Below are 19,374 nucleotides of genomic sequence, written 5' to 3'. Positions count from 1 at the left end.
CTTTCTTTTTACATTTTGTATAGTATTTGGTTCTAGCCAAGCCCAGTGAAGATTGCATGAATTCTCGTAGATGGAGAGACGCACACACTTTAAGGCTTGTGGAGGATAAATGCCCCCTGTATATTTCCCTTAGTGTTTCAGCAAATTTGTGTCTGTAAACTATAATGGTATGAGGCTATTGAGTCTTGACAAATATCATCTCAGCCAGGGACCCAATAAACAAAGTAAAAGCAAGGTAGCCTAGTTCAGCTTCACAGTAGTAACAATCACAAGCAAATTAAGCAATGTCTGCTGTGTACCAGAGAGTAATATAAAAAAATGGCCCTGAAAAAAGAACTGCAGGTTCCTGACTTCTGCCGATCCGTCTCAAGCTCATCTGATGGTGATCTTGCTACTTGGAGCCGTCCGCTGAGGCGTTTCAATTAAATTATCTTTTTCAAAGCAGATGGGGTTTAATACAAAGTATGGTCTCCATATATCTGTTCCACTAAGCCAGTGGGCATCCCTTAAACAATCACATGGTCAATTAAAATAAAAGTCTCTATAGTGAGGCACAACATCTAGTTCTTACACTGGAAGTTTGCATCACAAGGAAGTGCTGTGTGCTCCAACTCCCAATCGGGGAAGTGATAAACCGCTCTAAAATCAGTGGTCATATAAAAAGATATCAAAGTGGATATATAACAAAGTGCATATAATAATGAGGCATCTCAATATATTAGGAAGCTCTATATGTTACAATATATAATTATATTTTGAGACTTTCGTGCTACAAAGAAAAGGTTGTTTCATAAGTTTTACATTGTGTTACATAATACATTAAGCCAACAGTACACACTACAATGACAGAACAGTCAGTAGATCAATCCACCGTCTGAGTATCCGATTGGTAAGCTATACGCACTTGCCAACTGGCTATTCAATATGTCTGGGCTGACCTCACAACTGGGCGTGTAATTATATTTGCCCACCCAATTGAGATGTCCGTATCGGCGGTCCCTGCTGCAAGTGTATGGGAGGTTGGCGAGTTGACTGTACACACAGCTAGATCTATCAGCGTCAGCTGTGCTGCAGGGCCGACCTGATATGTCTATGAACAGCCACTGATGCACTCACAATATATCGATCGTCGTTCAAACGTGATATCGACAAGTGTGTACCCAGCATAAGACTTGAGCTCCAGGTTCAGGAGTGTAAACCATTAAGAAAATCTTAGCAAGACGACTTGTCTATTAGCAGTTTGTTAATTTGGAATACAAATTCTTATTATATTGTTTTTTCATCACCTTGGGTTTTATAATGTGTGTTCTAATGAAAATATTTTTGTTTCTATCATTTGAAAAAGTGTGTGCCCCGATATAGTATACTTGTCTACAATGACACTCCAGCGGGACCTTGTGCTGGCTTGAATCTGCCCCACAGTTTGTTGCATATAAATAGAACAAATGTGAAATAACTGCTGCATCTCAGGGAGAGATTCGGGCTCCACCTTGTAATGAGCATCACAATTAACAAGGGAATGCTGGAAGCAGTGTTGGGAAAGACAAATGTATTTTACTGTACTTAAGGATATTATACTGTAGGCTTCAAATTACAGTAAACATTCGAAGCCAGAAAAAAATAGTTTCCAAAATAGCCTATATCTTAATTCATTTAAGTTGTTTGTTGCAAGTTATTTTATTCTGTTTATAGTTTTGCATGTGCTGAATATTTACTAAAAGATGATGCATAGGTGCCCCACTGTCTGTAACTTGCATATATTTTATGTCTAGTTACTTTACAAAACCTTACTATTCACAAATCAATGTAACAGCTGTTTTAGAAAAAAATTTGTTTTGTTTTTATTTTCTGTTTATTGCCTATTTGTGTTTTTAAGAAAAAAGAAGTGTATGTTTGCAATACATATAAATTGTTTTTTATTATTGTCTATTTTGCAATGACAGGAGTCACATCTGCTGCCAGCTTTCCCAAGTGCCAGAACTGCATTATACATGTCGATATGGATTGTTTCTTTGTGTCTGTGGGTATACGGAACAGACCAGAGCTGAAAGGTAAGTGATGACCTTTATATGCCTGTAAAACTTAATGTTATGCATAGTTACATATTTACATATTTATACATTTTTGTTGTGATTTACTCTGCTATGGGCTAAAGATCTTCCTTATATGTATAAATATAAATTATAATACGTATTTGCATTAGTGGTGAAATGTAGCTAAAGGTCCTGTTTTTACTCCGTGTCATATAGTGCAAACCTATTTCACAGTACTAGATCATAAGGCATCTAAGTATTATCACACTGTGAACTAATCATGGTGAAATATCATTCCTTCTTATGTTTCCTGGTGGTAGTTCCTTCCATGTAGCTCAGAGTGTGGAGATTGTCAGTGTATATATGGTGCAGGAAAAGTGGGAATTCCAGGCATTGGGGCTGATTCAAACAGATCTCTGAGCACGGGAGCAATCTGCGGGTTTGTGCATACAGAGTTGTATGCAACTTGGTTGTATGTGTCTCTCTGTAAAATTGTGCGTTTCGGGGCGGCAACAATGCAAGCGCATGGAATCGCCCAGTCTTGTGGCACTGTCATGGAGTTGTGTGTTCAGGGAAGGGAGACTGATCTCTTGCACCTAACGTGGGGCAGGTGCAAGTGGCGATACTAATGATGACGGTTGTGGCGGCTGGTGTAAAATCAGTGGGCGGCACGGATTACCGCTTGCAGATGCACGAACTCCTGCTTTAGCCCTATGAATTCTCATAGTAACATATGGTAGTAATCAGGCTTTTGTCTCATCACGCAACTACAGCCACTTTGCCCATTGTGTACAAAGGACAGAAGCTTTTTAGGCAAAGTGAGAAATGAACATGTGATATAGCACGTCACGGCGATAAGTGCAGGCATGGATTGCAATCCACTTTTTTTTTTTGTTAGAAGAAACCTCTTCTCTTAAGTCTGTACTCATAATTAAATCGGTGTGGATCGGGCATAGTTTTATCCTTTTACCGATAGTCCACTTTGGCGACAGGGCCATGAATAGTATGATTCCTGTACAGATAAGAGCGAGAAACAGTCTAGAGCAAATCTTCAGTGTTGAAAGAAGGCTCCGATTGAATGTTGCTTGTCTGTCCTGGTCAATGAGCAGAATACTAATGTGCATAGCAGTCATTACTAATGATCAAGTTATTGCGAGCGCTGGAAAATTCTTTTCTGTGTTTGCTATGTTGGTACTACATAAACATGCACGCTATGAGGCCTCAGGCTGCGTCTGGTATCGCAGTGGCTAATTTATGCACGCCCCTGCAACGCTGTTGAAACGCACTGGCACGCTTGTGTTTGGCCGACCACCCCCCTCCCCCTGTCACCACCTACAAATGGCACTTCCTGTCAATCACTCTGCCTTGGGTCTGCGTATCCTCTGTGGTTGCAGTCCCGATTACAGCGTCTGGCTCACGCACTGTAATGCATGCGCACTGCGAATTGGGCGATTGAGTGCATATAAGCAACTGCGTTCCTTGCTGAATCAGGCCTTAAATGCGATATTTCCAGAAATGTGCTGCATTTTACTGTGCTTATTTAAGTAATAAGGGAATATCAATAATGCCTTCACTGAAAATACGGCTTTCGTATTAGGTTCCATAGTAATGTGATCACTTTGCAGATGTTTCCTGAGTACATTTTAGGACAAAGAATAGTCAGTGTAAGCAAATGTAAGCATGAAAGGGAAAATAGAAGAAATGGATGAGAAACAAGAAAACCATCAAAATATATTGACATTTGTAGACATGTTACACATACTTTTGGACGGAATGTAGTCCACATCCTTGCCGACTGTCTAAATACCGGCACAGCAATCCCAACGGGTCCTGGCTCCAGAGTACCGATAGTCTGCATCCTGCTGGTAAGTATCGGGGGTTAGGCATCAGGAAGGGAAGGTTAGGGTTGGGAGAGGAGGGGGGGGGTTAGCATACCGACCAACAAGTGTCGGTATGTTAATCCTGTCGTGATTCTGACCCCCCCAGGGATCCAGGCTGCTTGCAACCCATACCCAACACCTTATGGACTGCGGTCAGGTGCGCCGATAGCTGCGCCATGCCCAGGTAAAGGGGGTGTGGCCTAATCGCAGAAGGGGAAAAAAAGGCATTTTTTGCAGCGCCTCTAAGGAGGGAGCTGTGAGCCCCACAGCCCGCTGCATAGCCAGTGTGGGGGGCGCGATCAGTGTCTTAGCTCTCCCTCACAGGCATAGCAGACTGCATTCCCAGTGCAGCCCAGCACACAGCAGCTGGGCTGCTGTCATGTAAGAGGGAAGGGGGGGGGGTGCGGCGCCAGGTGCCCCCGCCCAGGCCCCTCCAGCAAGTTCGGGCCCGGGTAATTAGTACCCGCTCCCCACCCCCCTCTCGGCGCCCATGACTGCGGTGCTGTAATGGAATCCGCTTTTTCCTCAGACACTGGCCCGTATTCAATTAGAGGTGAAAAGAGGAAAGGTTTCGCCTGTCCGTCTTTCCGCCTCCTTCGCCTGTTTCAGAGGTGCAAACTTTTCGTGCGCATCCTCGCTTATCGCCCTATTCAATTCCTAACCACGCGAAAACGGAAAGCGGCGAATGCGCAACAGGCGGAAAGTACTGTCAGAAGTGGGGAAATTAGTCTGTACCACAAAATAAGATGCACTAACATAAGGAATCTATGTACATGTGTACTAATAGCCCTAATAAAAGTGTTTGGGGTACTTAAGTAGTTTAAATAGCTTCTAATTACAAAAGTGGTGAATAATGGCATAAAGCAGTTTTTTTGGAGAAAATAAGTAGTCAAGTCAAATTTGGGGTACTTGAAAATGGGGGCAAGCATATTTTATTGTTTCTCAAGTGAACTTTTTAAAAAATGTGAAAAACGCATCTGCAATCCCAAAAACACCTGACCCATCCTTGCAGACCCCCAAGAAGTCTATTTCGCTAGTTTTTATGCTTGCCCCCCCCCCCCACTTTTTACTTTTTCACCCCTAAAATTAAAGTACTTTTTTTGGGCTGTTCTGAGGTATTTTTTTATTTTTGCTAGATTTGTCCTTTTGGGGGAGTGTGCCAAGGCTTCTGGGTAGTTTGCCCATGTTTGCACCCCAAAATAAAGATTTTTCACCTGCTATTCATAGGCAAATCTTTTTTGCCTATTAAATAGCATTGAGTTTCCGCTTAGGTGAATTCCGGCTGGATATGAATTTGGAGATAATTTCCGAAAAAGGCGAAAAGCGGCAATGCGCAAAACTTTTTCGACGATTACGGCTTTTCATCTCAAATTGAATTCGGACCACTGTTGGGATGTTTAAACTGCATTACATGGAGGTACTTGAATGTTATATCTTCTTTTAAGCACCACATTTCTGGCAAATTGTTTCAAATGAGACATTTTATGACCTGTTCCAAGCAAGTATTTGGCTTCCATTATAATTCGCTCTTGTGGTTTTTTCATATTGGGAAGACCACTGGACAATTTAAAGCCTTAAAAAATTTGTGATTTAGGTCATGGAGAGCAAAATTGATGACAGTGGGGCAATTCAATTCAGTGCGATGTTGAATAGTGCTGGGAATGAGGCGCCGTAACCTGTATCTCCTGACTTTAGGTTAGGGCGTAATAGGTACAATTCCTTTTTTTTTTTTTAATGCAGGTAAAGTACTGTTTGCTTTAGCATGTATGGAGCAACTAGTGGGCTACACTGAAATATAGAATTAAGCTATGATACACCCCTTACTAATTTGAAGTCTCTCTTCACATTTTATTTTGTTCCACCTGCAGGTCAACATGTTTTTTCTTAGATTTACGCTTCGCTTTGAATAAGGCCCTTTTGTATTTTAATAATCTTATTATTTTATTAATTCGATCTGTTTTATCGTTTAATGGTGTGCTCTTACATACCCTGTTAAAACAAAAGGGAGCTGTTTCCCCAGCCAGGGACTACAGTCATTAAAATTCCCAGTTGTATGACCTGGTTTCAGTGGACTCAATATATCAGTTTAGATTGGATGCACATTAGTTGCTATGGTGTCCCTTCACAGGAAGTTCAATGTGTGCCTAATACAGAGGTGTCCTCTTATACGATACTGCGCGAGACGCATGATGAGATGAAACCACTCCGAGAGGTGTATTGTGCAGATACAGCGAAACACCACTCAAAGTATAATAGAGAAGCTGGACTGCGGCTTTAACTGCACAGGAACTTTGGCGTGAGGAAAACCGCGCCCGCTGCATTGTAGCACTCCGTATATAGATTTGCACTTATTCTCACACAGATATTACACATCACATTGATCAATGTAATATAGCAAAGTAGTTTTGTCGCTTCCAGTTTTATTTATGCACGTAGAAGCACATTTTGAGCAAGAAAGACACACTGTACGTCTGAGTTGCCGAGGCCCTGAGTTGCCGAGAGGGGCTGTTTGGCGAGACTGAAGCCACAGTGTATGAGGACACATCTGTTTATCTGCTCACTTTCATGAGTTATTATGACTGTAAGATCAGTGTTTTATTTGTTTATTATCCCTGATGACCATTGGAATAAACTGAAATGTCAGATTTTATTTTTTACTTCTTAATACAAGTCCTCGAGTAGTACCTCTCGTGCTATCTAAAGACTTTGATAGTGAGTAGGCATCAGTAATAATTTATAGGCTATGGAGATATCATTAAATAATAAAAAGCTGCTTTTTATTTTTAATTCTCAGATAGCATTAAACTTGAAATATAGCACTTAAATATGATATGAGGGAGATCTTTGGATTAGCTAATGCTAATCTGAAAACATTGTAGTAATATTTATTCTGTTTGTTTAAATCTTCGCTACCTTCTACTGTACTGAAGAGCCATGCAGCAGTGTTTTACCAGAGCCCCCTTATATGTCTTTCAACTGGGGCTGGGAAGGCTGAATGTGCACTGAGTGACCAATCGGCTGTGATCATGGACATTGTGTCTTCCGAACATTCATTCCCTCTCATAGTCATTTTAAAGTGGTGAACTTAAATACAGTATATTGCTTTGGAGGTGGTAATACAGCCATGGCCAAAAGTTTTGAGAATGACACAAGTATTTGTTTTCACAAAGTTTGCTGTTTCAGTGTTTTTAGTCAGATGTTACTATGGTATACTGAAGTAAACTTACAAGCATTTCATAAGTGTCAAAGGCTTTTATTGACAAATAAATTTTTCAAGACCTCTGCAATTCGCCCTGGCATGCTGTCAATCAACTTCTGGGCCACATACTGACTGACTGCACATTCTTTCCTAATCAATGCTTGGAGTTTGTCAGAATTTTTGGGTTTTTGTTTGTCCACCCGCCTCTTGAGGATTGAACACAAGTTCTCAGTGGGATTAAGGTCTGGGGAGTTTCCTGGCCATGGACCCAAAATTTAGATGTTTTGTTCCCCGAGCCACTTAGTTATCACTTTTGCCTTATGGCAAGGTGCTCCATCATGCTGGAAAAGGCATTGTTTGTCACCAAACTGTTCTTGGATGGTTGGGAGAAGTTGCGTTGGGAGGATGTTTTGGTACCATTCTTTATTCATGGCTGTGTTCTTAGCCAAGGGAGTGGGTTCACTCACAATTTGTCCTGAGAAGCAGCACCACACATGAATGGTCTCGGGATGCTTTACTGTTGGCATGAGACAGGACTGATGATAGCGTTCATCTTTCCTTCTCCGGACAAGCGTTATTCAAGATGCCCCAAACAATCTGAAAGTGGATTCATGAGAGAAAATAACTTTACCCCAGTCCGCAGCAGTCCAATCCCTGTACCTTTGCAGAATATCAGTCTGTCCCTGATGTTTTTCCCGGACAGAAGTGGCTTCTGTGCTGCCCTTCTTGACACCAGGCCATCCTTCAAAAGTCTTTGCCTCTCTGTGCATGAAGTTGCACTCACACCTGCCTGCTGCCATTCCTTAGCAAGCTCTGCGCTGGTGGTGCCCTGATCCCGCAGCTGAATCAACTTCAGGAGACTGTCCTGGCGCTTGCTGGACATTCTTAGGTGCCCTGAAGCCACCTTCACTACTATTAAACCTCTCTCAATGAAGTTCTTGATGATCCGATAAATGGTTGATTTAGGTGCAATCTTACCAGCAGCAATATCCTTGCCTGTGAAGCCCTTTTTGTGCCAAAAAATTATGACTGCACGTGTTTCCTTGCAGGTAACCATGGTTAACAGACGAAGAATAATGATTTCAAGCACCACCCTCCTTTTAAAGCTTCCAGTCTGTTATTCTAAAGCTGGCCACACACTAGACCAACTTGCATCCAACCAGCCAACTTGTTGATTGGTTGGAATGAAAATCTGGTAAGATATGGGAGTAAATGATGATCAGTAATTTGCTCCTAAATGCCAGAAAACAGATGAAAATGGTCGTTAGACAAGTTTTGTTAATTGTTTGATCTAAACAATTTGCTCAAACAGCTTTTGTCCATTTCCCGGCGTTTGGGAGCAAATTGCTGATTGTCATTTGCTTTCATTCCTTACCAGATTTTCATTCCAACCAATCAACAAGTTGGCTGGTTGGATGCAAGTTGGTCTAGTGTGTGGCCAGCTTAACTCCAATAAGCATGACAGACTTCTCTCCAGCCTTGTCCTCGTCAACACTCACCTGTGTTAACGAGAGAATCACTGACATGTCAGCTGGTCCTTTTGTGGCAGGACTGAAATACAGTGGAAATGTTGTTTTTGAGATTAAGTTCATTGTCATGACAAAGGGGGACTTTGCAATTAATTGCAATTCATCTGATCACTCTTCATGACATTCTGGAGTGTATGCAAATTGCCATCATAAAAACTGAAGCAGCAGACTGAAAACCAATACTTGTCATTCTGAAAACTTTTGGCCATGGCTGTACGGTTTGAAACTTAAATGCATTGTTCTAGAATGTTAAAGCAACTTCAACATTGTATGTCCCACAGCGAGGTTGGTTTGAGTTTTTTTTTTTTTTTTTTTTAGAGTATGGAGCTAATCCAATTAGCCGCGAGGGGTGTGAGTTGCCGTTGCAACGGCATTGCATCTCGCACCCCTCAAGGCTCTCTCTCAGCCCAAATTCACAGACCTTTTTCTCGCACCCCCATGGGGCTATGCGTAGTTTTGTACGAGTTTAGTCTGCCACCGGGCTGTCGTAAAGTGCCACTGAGTACATCGCAGCTAATTGGATTACCCCTATGTGTCCATTACAACTGTATGGTTAACACTTCTTAGCATTTTTATGTTTTGTAGTGTCTATTGTATTTTCTTTGTTTTTCATAGGTAGACCAGTTGCTGTTACAAGCAATAGAGGTAGTGGGAGAACATCTTCCCGGGAAGGAGCTAATCCTCAACTAGAGATGCAATACTATCAGAATAAGATAATGAGAGACAAAACAGGCAAGTATGCTATTTTGAATGTCAGGTAATGAGCAAAGTGATTGCCCAATATTTTCTGACACCCCGATCTTTTGATATAGTGGACTGCATATACCACGTTTCCCTTAGTAGTGGAGAAATGGGCGTCACTTCCACATAAGATGTGTTTTTTTGTTTTGTTTTTAAAAAAAGGAGGAAATTGTGCTTAAAAATGTAAACAAATTATAGGCCTTATGGGTATATGGCCAGGGGATGCTTTTAGTACTACACCATGGAATCCTTTTTATATTTTCCTTTGTCTTGTTGAAATGCCTAACAAACTAGATCCACCTACATGGGACAAGGCAGAGTCTGCACAGATAAATGGACAGGATGCCTCTTTGTTGGACAAAACAGTTCTTCCACCGAAACAGGGAATAGACCTGGATACCTCACAGCTATCATTTGCAGAAATTGCATCATGTAGTTATGAAGCAAGGTATTGAACACCAATATTTATCTATTGTATAAACTGTGGTTAAGCATTCTATTGCTCACTTTATTTTTACTATTATTATCCTCTTTACCCAAAGGGATTTTGTTTCTTGAAGACTTGCTGCATTTATTGCTTCAATACACAAAGACATCCCCACACTTCACCCTTAAAGCTTGTGCAAATAATACATTTGTGAATCAGTGAAGTTAGTCAAAGTGAATTCTTAATGAGACACATGCAAATTACCCAAAATTGGTATTCTCCATGTCTTGGCCAGTAGCTGGATTGTACGTTTCTGCTGCATTCAGAAATCAGAATAGATGCAATAATGTACACCTGGATGGCACTGCATTTACATGTAACTCAATAGCTCTCATTAGGCAGCTGCAGTTTTATTTATTAGCATCACTGATGTTGTATACTATGAATGCTCAAACTTTTAAGGGTATTGATGTTCTAAATTTAGTTGTGTTTTTTTTTTTAATCAAAAATAAAATATCAACCTTAAGTGCATGTTACGGTCAATTGTTTCATACTTTAATTTGCTTTATGTTTGGTTTTACTATTATGCTCTGCATCTGGTTTTGATAACATTTACATTTCTAGTTATTACACACTTGAATTTTTATATAGAAAGTGGGAGGGTAATTTCCCCAAAAAAGAACATGTAAATTTGTAACCATGCAGTTTGTGTAATGCACTCTTTTTATTTTGAATTATGGTTGGTATATTTTAGTAGCCATGTATAAGTGTTCTTGGTGACCACTTAGTAACACACAGTAATACATTCCCTGTACTTCCCTTTACTGCTCTACAGACAGGCTGGTGTGAGGAACGGAATGATGTTCGGTAAGGCGAAGCAGCTGTGCCCTGAGTTACAAGTCGTTCCCTATGACTTTGATGCTTATAAGGAGGTTGCCATGACTTTATACAAAACAATGGCAAGGTAAATGTGTTCCTGGTCTGTATTTTTTACTAACAAAATAATAAAAGTAGCATTTTAAAAAAAAAATTAATCTTAGAAGCTGCTCTTTATTTTTTACTGCCTAAAATTGTGTATTAATTGGGCTGTTTGTGCTCATGATCTTACAGTAATAATGGCAAAATATGAGACCTATAATTTAGTTGTCTTCATTTGTATTGTCTGTTTTTGTGACACTTTCATAATCCAGAACTGGTACAGTTCTACAAATCAGGAGACACCAATTTTTTTTCCATCCCGCAAACGTAGATAAATGTCAATACAATAGTTGCTAAAGGGCAGTCTAAAAGTGAGACCTGTGAGTAAGCCCTGCACCTCTTATTTTGTTGACATTGATGAAAAATAAATTGTGCATTCATGTAAAGCCAATAAATCAGTGGTTCCCAAACTGGGTGCCGTGGCACCCTGGGGTGCTTCAGGGCACTTGCAGGGGTGCCTCAGGTTGGTGGTCCAGCGCCATATAAAATTATTTTTAGTTCGTGTTATAGGCAAAACCAACACTACTGACTGCCAACTAAAAAATATGTGGGCAAAAATAAAGCGCAGCCCTGTCCACCACCACATAACTGAACCTAAGTGTGACATAGAAGCACAATTTACTCTTTTCATTTTGGCTAAATTTCTCAATAAGAAACTTTTGGCCCTGGGGTGCCTTGGAAAAAATGCTGATACTCTAGGGCGCCGTGATTCAAAAAAGTTTGGGAACCACTGCAGTAAATGAATAAAAAAAATAGATATATAAATACACTGCCGGTTAGAACACCCCCATTTTTCCAAAAGTTAAAGTATATAACACACAAACAATTGGAGAGAAGAAAAAAAAATTGTAGAACCATATCGTTTAATAAAATTTATTCTAAATGTGTGACTCAATGTCGCCACCTTTTGTTGATACAACTGCCGAACACACTCGTGACATGGAAATCAAATAATACTTGTAGGTTGCTTTGCTTTCACTTTTCTGTTCAGCTCATCCCAAACCAACTCAATGGGGTTTAAGTCCAGAGAGACACTGCTGGCCATCCCATGATTTGAAGCCTACCATCTGGTTCTTTTGCTTGTAGTTCCTACAGAGGGGTATATTCAATTTGGAGCGAAAAGTCATTTGCCAGACTTTTTGCCGTCATCGCAGGTTTCAGGTCCGAAAACCTTTTGTGCTTGTCCCCACGCATCCCCGTATTCAATTCCAAATCGGCGAAAAGTCGTGTCATTTTTGGGGAAATCTGCCTCACACCCCCCAAAAGATGCTCTGACATGGGGGTTCACTATGAATAGCCCTGCTAAAGGTATGTGGGGTCTTTAAACTGTCTCAGTAGCTGCTGTTTAGCGTCTTTTAAAAAGTGATGAAGAATAGAATTTAGCAAGTGTTTTTTTGTTTGTTTTTAGAAAAATTACTAGTCCCACCAAATTTGGGGGTACTTGAAAATGGGTGCAAGCATATTTTAAAGTGGCCAATGTGATTTTTTTTAAAACGTGAAAAATCCACCTGCAACCAAAAAAACACCTGGGGCATACTTGGGGACCCCCCTTTGAGTCTATTTCGCTAGTTTAGAAGTTTGTCCCCCAACTTTGTTTTTGTTTTTTTTTGCCCCCAAAACGAAAGTACTTTTTTGAGGTGTCCTAAGGTAGTTTTTAATTTTTTTTGACACAGACTACCTTTGGGGGCCTGTCCAAGGGGTGCAGGGTGATTTTTGGAAGTCTCCACCCCATAACTCAAATTCTGCACTTTTTTACGCCACCTATTCAAAGGTGATTCTTTATCGCTGGGTCTGATGCATTTACTTTTCACACTGGTGAAAAGTCCTACAAATTGAATACGGGGATATCTCAAATTGGCGAAAAATGACGTCTTCGGCGAAAAAGTTTCGCCAAGAACAGCTTTTTGCTCCAAATTGAATATGGCCCATAGTCTGAAGGTATGTTTTGGGTTGTTATATTTCTGTAGGATGAAAACTTTACTAACTAGGTGCACACCAGATGTTAGTGCATGGTGCTGCAAAATGCTGTGTTAGTAGCCTTTTGGTTCACCGTGCCAGTCACTCGGAGCAAATCGCTGGCAAAGAACCCTAGGTCATCACGCTTCCTCTTTTATGATTGACATTTGGTGTCAAAGGAGTTTATTTACTAAGCGATTGCTTGTAAAAGCTGCCACTTACCAGCATGCTGAAGCCGGAAGTTTAAAAGGATAAGGCTTTTAATAGCAAAACATGGTGTATTTTACTATCAAAAGCCTGTCCCTTTTAAATTGTATACTTAAGTACATTGGGAAAAGCTGCCGCTTAGTAAATAAACCCCACACACTTGAGCAGAGGCAGAATAAGACCCAATGAGGCCCTAGACAAGAACTTTGTTTGTGGCCCCTATTAATATAACAATGAAACATGCAGAGGAGAATGTCCCATTAGTGGAGAGATAAGCTAAAGCTTTTATATTCGGTACGCTACCATTTATTTTACAGTTTAAGGGGGGGAGGGGAGTTAAATTAGCCCCAATAAAATTTTCCGAGTTTATCTTTCTGAACCTATTGGCTGTTAATTTCACTGTTTGCCTGTATGTGCGCTTCTGTTTTTCACACAATTCAATTTGCGATAAATCTTGCAGGTTTTACATGCAACAAGTATAAGTGAAAATGGGGAAATTTATCTCCCCCCCCCAAAAAAAAAGGCAAACTTATATAGTATAATAGTATAGAAGTCTATTAGTGGCCATAATAAAAGTATTTATTTAAATTGTGTCAAATGACTGTTATGAGCATTTCTTCTTCCCCCACTAGAGAGCACAGGGATAACACTGGGTATAGCCTGGAGAGGAGAGTCTGGGAATCTAGGTATACAGGTAAGAGCGGCTCCCTGCAGGAGACCACCACAGGAGCTGGTAGTACGGGCACTGGTTGTCTCCTCGACGCTCACTAGACCACCAGGGTAATTATGAATAGGACACCGCTTAACAGCGGTAATGGCAGTTACCTTGGGGGTCCACACCAGATGGGGGAGGTAGGCTCCTCCTGTTGGCCCCTCCCCCAACCCTGGGCGCACTTCCTCCTTGCAGATAGCATGTCACATGCTGAAACCTCCTTCCTGATATTAGCTGGTTTGTTGAGCAATATTAGCCCACTTATTGTAATCATTGAGTGGTCTGTGTGCATGTGAGTATAATTGTACTTTTTGCCCATGTTTCTATGTGCCCTGCTGTTAAAACCGGTCAACTTGGGGACACCCCTGTTCAGTTGGTAATTAATATATATACTTGCACACTTATTGTATATTTAGTAACTGTTTGGACAAACTCTGCGTTCCCCTGATAACACAACAGCTGCTTAGGTCTGTGAGTGGGGATTTCTTGGATCATCTATAATGTCTTCCAAGAATAAGGCTCCCAAGGAGGAGGGTGCTCCAGTGCTGCGCACTTGTAAAAAATGTGTAAATGTAATTTCTCCTTAGGACCCGGGTCATGATGGCCTTTGCGTCCGTTGCTTTTCAGCTCTACAGCAGGAGGTGCTTTCAGTTGCAGGATCCAGTCAGGAACCGGCTTGGGCATCTACGTTGACACAGGTAATGTCGCAGTTAGTAACAGGGAGCACTGGAGCTGCTAGCCAGTTTACTAACATTCTCCCTGCTCATCAGCTACCTGCTGTGGAGCCACCTTGGATGCAATCCTTTACTCAGTCCGTGCAGGGCTGGCTCCTGTGTCAGCATCCTTTCAGCAAATGCTGGACAAGGATAGAGCTCCCAGACACAGGTTTGCTATGCAAGTTATTCCTACACCACCCTCGGGGTTAGGGGGGAGTTCTGGTTCCTCTGATGATGAGACCAGTGTCTCTATCACCTCTGAAGTTGAAACTTCCTCTGCCCCAGAGGAGGCTATGTCTTCAATAGATGTGGAGACGCCTATCAGGGCAGTTAAATCATGTTCTCCTGGTAGAGGATTCGGAGCAGCCTCCTAAATCCAATATCCCAGTTTTCAAACGTCAAAAGAAGGAGGTAACTGAGTTCCCTTCTTCGGCACAGCTCGAGAACCTCCTAGCTGAGGCGTGGGCTCACCCTAATAGACGTTTTCATCTTACTAAGCGTATTGCTACCTTTTACCCTCTCCCGGCTGTGGGAAAGGGCCAAGTGGGAGTCTCCTCCACCGGTTGATGCCCATATTACCCGTCTTATTAGTTAACCTCTTCTTCCTATTCCGAACACTGCTTCCCTTATGAATTGGAAGCTGGAAAATGTAAGACCATTTATATTCATGCAGGTCCTATTACTCATCCTGCCCTTGCTTCCACTTGGGTGGCTAAGGCAGTTGGCCGCTGGGCTGATGCTTTAGAGGACGGGCTTGGGTACTCACAGGGGAGACTTGCTGTTTCTGGTGGGACACGTTAGGGAGGCAGCTTCCTACCTGTCCGAGGCAGCCCTTGATCGGGGGTCTTAACCTCAAAGGTGTCTGCTTCAGCTGTTGCAGCTAGACGAGCTCTGGTTGCACATCTGAAAGGTGGACACAGACTCAAAGAAGGCTCTAGAAGCACTTACATGTTCAGGGGACATACCTTTTGGTCCTGAATTGGACAAACTTTGGTACCCTGGCGGTCAATCTTTACTTTTGGCCCCTTAAAAAGTGGGAGGCACATATAGAAACAGTTGTAATTCCTACACCGTTCACCTGATTTGGATGTAATTACCCTCAAATTAAATCTGAAAGTCTGCAGTTAAAGCACTTCTTGTCTGTTTCATTTCAAAGCCATTGTGGTGGTGAATAGAGGCCAAAATATGAAAATTCTGTCAATGTCCCAATGTTGCAAATATATTATATTCATTTTATGTAACTTATGCTAAACTCTGCTGTTGAAGGAGAAAAAAAAAGTTTTTGTTTTTTATACCTAACCCCCAACTACTTGGCGTATAGGGGTTAGAGAGTACTTCACATTTATTTTTATCTGTGAAGGAGGTCACATTGCATTGTTAACCCTACACTTGTTATAGGTTATTTGCAAATATTTCCCATGTCTCAAGACCAAGGTAAACAGGAGACTGTGTCCCTGTGCTGGTTTCATGTAAATCCTGTGCAGTAGGCCTCTCAGGTTGTCATACAGGATGGACATCACAACAGTCCACCTCGCCAGCACCTGTTCAGAGGTCACCTTGAATGTCCTCCTGGTCTCGGGTTATGACGCAGTTAGTGGATCACTTATCAGCCCCAATACTGCCTCCCACTTTAGTTTTCCCAAAGTGATTACAGCCTGCTATGTTTCCTCTCCCCATACATCCTTCCTGGAAGGAGAGTTATGTCCACTCAGTTCAGAATCTGGCTGTAGAGGTTACAGGCGAATAAGACATCAGCTGTCTAAGCATATAATTGGACTGCACCATCCTCTGAGTCCACTCAGCTTTCAGATTCTTATATATCATCTGAGGAAGCAGAGGATACACAGGTTTCTCCCTCTGGTCCTATCTCTGAGAGGAGAAGCATAATTCGTCAGTGGATGTTCCTCTCTAGCAGGGGCGGTTAATTCAATCCTCATTATAGAAGATTAAGTACCAGCTCCTAAAGCCTAATAAACCTGGTGTTCAGACACCTGAAAGTAATTTAGGCTGGATTACCTTAATCTGACAGCTCACTGACCTTATGGGAGAAGTATGGAACACTCCAGATAAAAACTGTTCCAAATTCCAATAAGACTAATGTCTTTGTACCCTCTCCCACAGGGAGAGTGCATTAGGTGGGAAATCCCCAGAAGGTTGTTTGCACAACTCCCCCATCAGTTTCTATCTAGGCTCTTGCCCTCTAGTAGACCATTCATGCCCTGCTAAAGTTCAGGATGGATAATCCCGGTTCCTTTGGCTAACAAGGAAGGAGTTATTACTCAGATTTGTTTTTGATTCAAAAGCTAAATGGGACTCATCGCTCTATTCTGAATCGGAAATCTCTCAACAGGTTCATCCATGTGCCCAAGTTCCGTATGGAGACCCTACGGTCAATTATGCTGGCAATAGAACCTGGGAATTTCATGGTTCCCTGGACATACATGATGCATATCTGCATGTACCTATTGCACTATTCTACCAGGGGTTTTTGAGTTTTACTGTTCGTCAGCAACATTACCATTGCCCTTTGGTCTGTCCACAGCCCCCCGGGTGTTTACCAAGATAATGGCAGTCATGACGGCAAGGAGTCAGGATACAGTCGTACTTGGTTTACCACTTGATATTGGTTCATCTCCAGCTGACCATTGCCTGTCGACAAGAGCAAGCTGGACTAGCAAATAGCTCCACAATCAAAGAGTGTCAGTTCACTCAGCAATGCAGATCCTGGAGTCCATGGTATCCACCATTGACATGGTGGCATATGCCCAGCTCCATTCCAGGCCCCTGCAGCAATGGATTCCTTCTCAGTGGGACAGTCCGTATCATCTGATAGTCTCAGACGATCCTCATTCTGCCAAAGGTCTGGCTCTCATGGTGACTACAGACAGCTCATCTGAACAAGGGTCGTTTATTATGGATCCAAAATTGAGTGCACAAAGTGCTCAGTCTGGCACAGGACCTCCTTCGGGACAGGGCGCTCAAGATTCAGTCCGACAACACGACCACAGTGGCCTACATCAACCACCAGGGAGGCACACGAAGTCCGGCAGCCATGTGAGAAGTGGCGAACATTCTGGTTTGGGCAGAACACCATCTTCCAGTAATACTTATCCCAGGAGTCCTCAACTGGGAAGCAGACTTCCTAAGTCATCAGGACATAGACGTCCGGATGGAGAGCCCATTCTCCGGCGTGTATCTGCTCCTGGTGGACAAGTGGGGACTACTGGACGTAGACCTCATGGCATCACGTCACAACCACAAGATTCCCAGGTACGGGTCCAGGACAAGTGACCCCACAGCCGCTTTTGTGAACGCTCTGGCGGTGAGGTGGGATTTCAGGTTACCACACCAGTTTCCTCCAATCCGATCTGACATGTCTATACATAGACGATCCACTTCCTGTACGACCGGATTTGCCTACATCTGGACCTACCTCGTCTGGCTTTGACGGCGTGGCTCTTGAGTCTTCCATCTTAAAAGCCAAGGGTTTTTCTACTTCTGTGATTTCAGACAATGCTCAGGACAAGAAAGCCTTCCTCTGCCCGCATCTATTACAGGATTTGGCATTCCTTTTTTCAATGGTGTTCCCACAGAAAGTATAACCCTGAGTTTTCAGGGTCTCCAGAGTTCTTGCTTTTCTCCAAGCTGGACTAGACTTAGGTCTTCGCCTGGCTACCTTGATCGTTCAGGTTTCTGCATTGTCAGTTTGGTTCCAGCACAGAATTGCTCCTCTGCCGGATGTTAGAAAATTTTTGCAGGGTGTTCTCTGTCTTCAACCTCCGTTTATGCCTCCGATGGCACCAAGGGTTTTATCCTAGGTTCTCAGGGCGTTGCAGGCTCCTCCCTTTGAGCCCTTGGACACAGTGGACCTCAAATGGTTGACAGCAAAGACACTTTTTCTCCTCGCTATCTCCTCAGCTCGCAGAGTTTTGATTTGGCAGCGCTTTCATGTCGCTCAACATATTTGATTTTTCATAAGAATAGAGCTGTCCTCCGAAGGGTTACCTGCCGAAGGTGGTATTCTGTTTTCATATGAATGAAGAAATTGTAGGTCCCCGGCCTTTCAGTCGTCACACTTTTCTACAGGTGAAGCTTCCCTGGATGTGGTTCAAGCCCTTTGTATCTACGTGAATTGTACCAACTCCATTAGGAAATCAGATGTGCTTTTCTGTTATATCGTTTTCACAAGCGAGGCTGGCCAGCTAACAAGCAGGCTGTGGCTCACTTGCTGTGTATAACTATTTTTCAGGTTTATACACAGGCTGATCTCCCTGTCCTTAACACGTGACCGCACATTCGACTCGGTCTGTGGGACCATCGTGGGGGTTTAGACATGGCTCCTCTGTGGAACAGTTGTGCAAGGCGACCACCTGGTCTTTTGTCCACACTTGTATCAAATTTTATGCATTTGATACTTTCACCTCCCAGGATGCTTCCTTTGGGCGGTGGATTCTTCTTTCTGCTGAGGAGCGTCCCCACCCTTAAGGGAACTGCTTTAGGACATCCCCAAGGTAGTTCCTGTGGACCCTATGGAACCTAAATTAGAAAATAAGAGTTTTGGTAGACTTACCTTTTGTTAACTATTTTTCTTCAAGGTCCACAGGGCGACCACCCTGACGCACCTGGCCTCAGTTGGGATCTGTTCCTTCTTGTCACTGGTTCCCTCATTTTTGTGAGAGTGTTTCTAGTGTAATTTGTACTTCCTTTTCCTGCCATTAAGGCTTGTTTACAAACTGAATGCCTGGGGGCGGGGTATATATGGAATAGTACCAGTGCATTCTGGAAGCTATAGCTTTGTCTGTTTGGTGCCTGGATCTCTCCAACCACATACCCCCCCAAGGTAGTTCCTGTGGACCCTATGGACTAGGGATGTGCAGGCTCGGATAGGTTCGAGTTTGCACGTTGAGTTCGGATTTTTCCCTCCAAAAAAACGGAACTCAGAAAGAGGCTAAACGTCATCTTACATGGACGAACATCATCATTCCTATACATCTTC

The 19,374-nt window shown here is 42.5% G+C and overlaps 1 protein-coding gene across 1 annotated transcript in view; it reads left to right on the top strand.

The window, feature by feature from the left end:
* REV1 (REV1 DNA directed polymerase) overlaps positions 1–19,374 on the top strand; it is a 148,925-nt gene that overhangs the window by 66,504 nt on the left and 63,047 nt on the right. The window contains exons 7-10 of the mRNA XM_088454127.1: positions 1,944–2,051; positions 9,257–9,373; positions 9,677–9,830; positions 10,645–10,773. Coding sequence (XP_088310253.1) covers positions 1,944–2,051; positions 9,257–9,373; positions 9,677–9,830; positions 10,645–10,773 — 508 coding nt within the window. The remainder of the gene's footprint in view (positions 1–1,943; positions 2,052–9,256; positions 9,374–9,676; positions 9,831–10,644; positions 10,774–19,374) is intronic.

The sequence above is a fragment of the Taudactylus pleione genome, unplaced genomic scaffold (genome assembly GCF_031769625.1).
Source record: "Taudactylus pleione unplaced genomic scaffold, aTauple2 ptg000609l, whole genome shotgun sequence".
NCBI lineage: Eukaryota > Metazoa > Chordata > Amphibia > Anura > Myobatrachidae > Taudactylus > Taudactylus pleione.
This window is presented reverse-complemented; position numbering and strand designations above follow the sequence as displayed.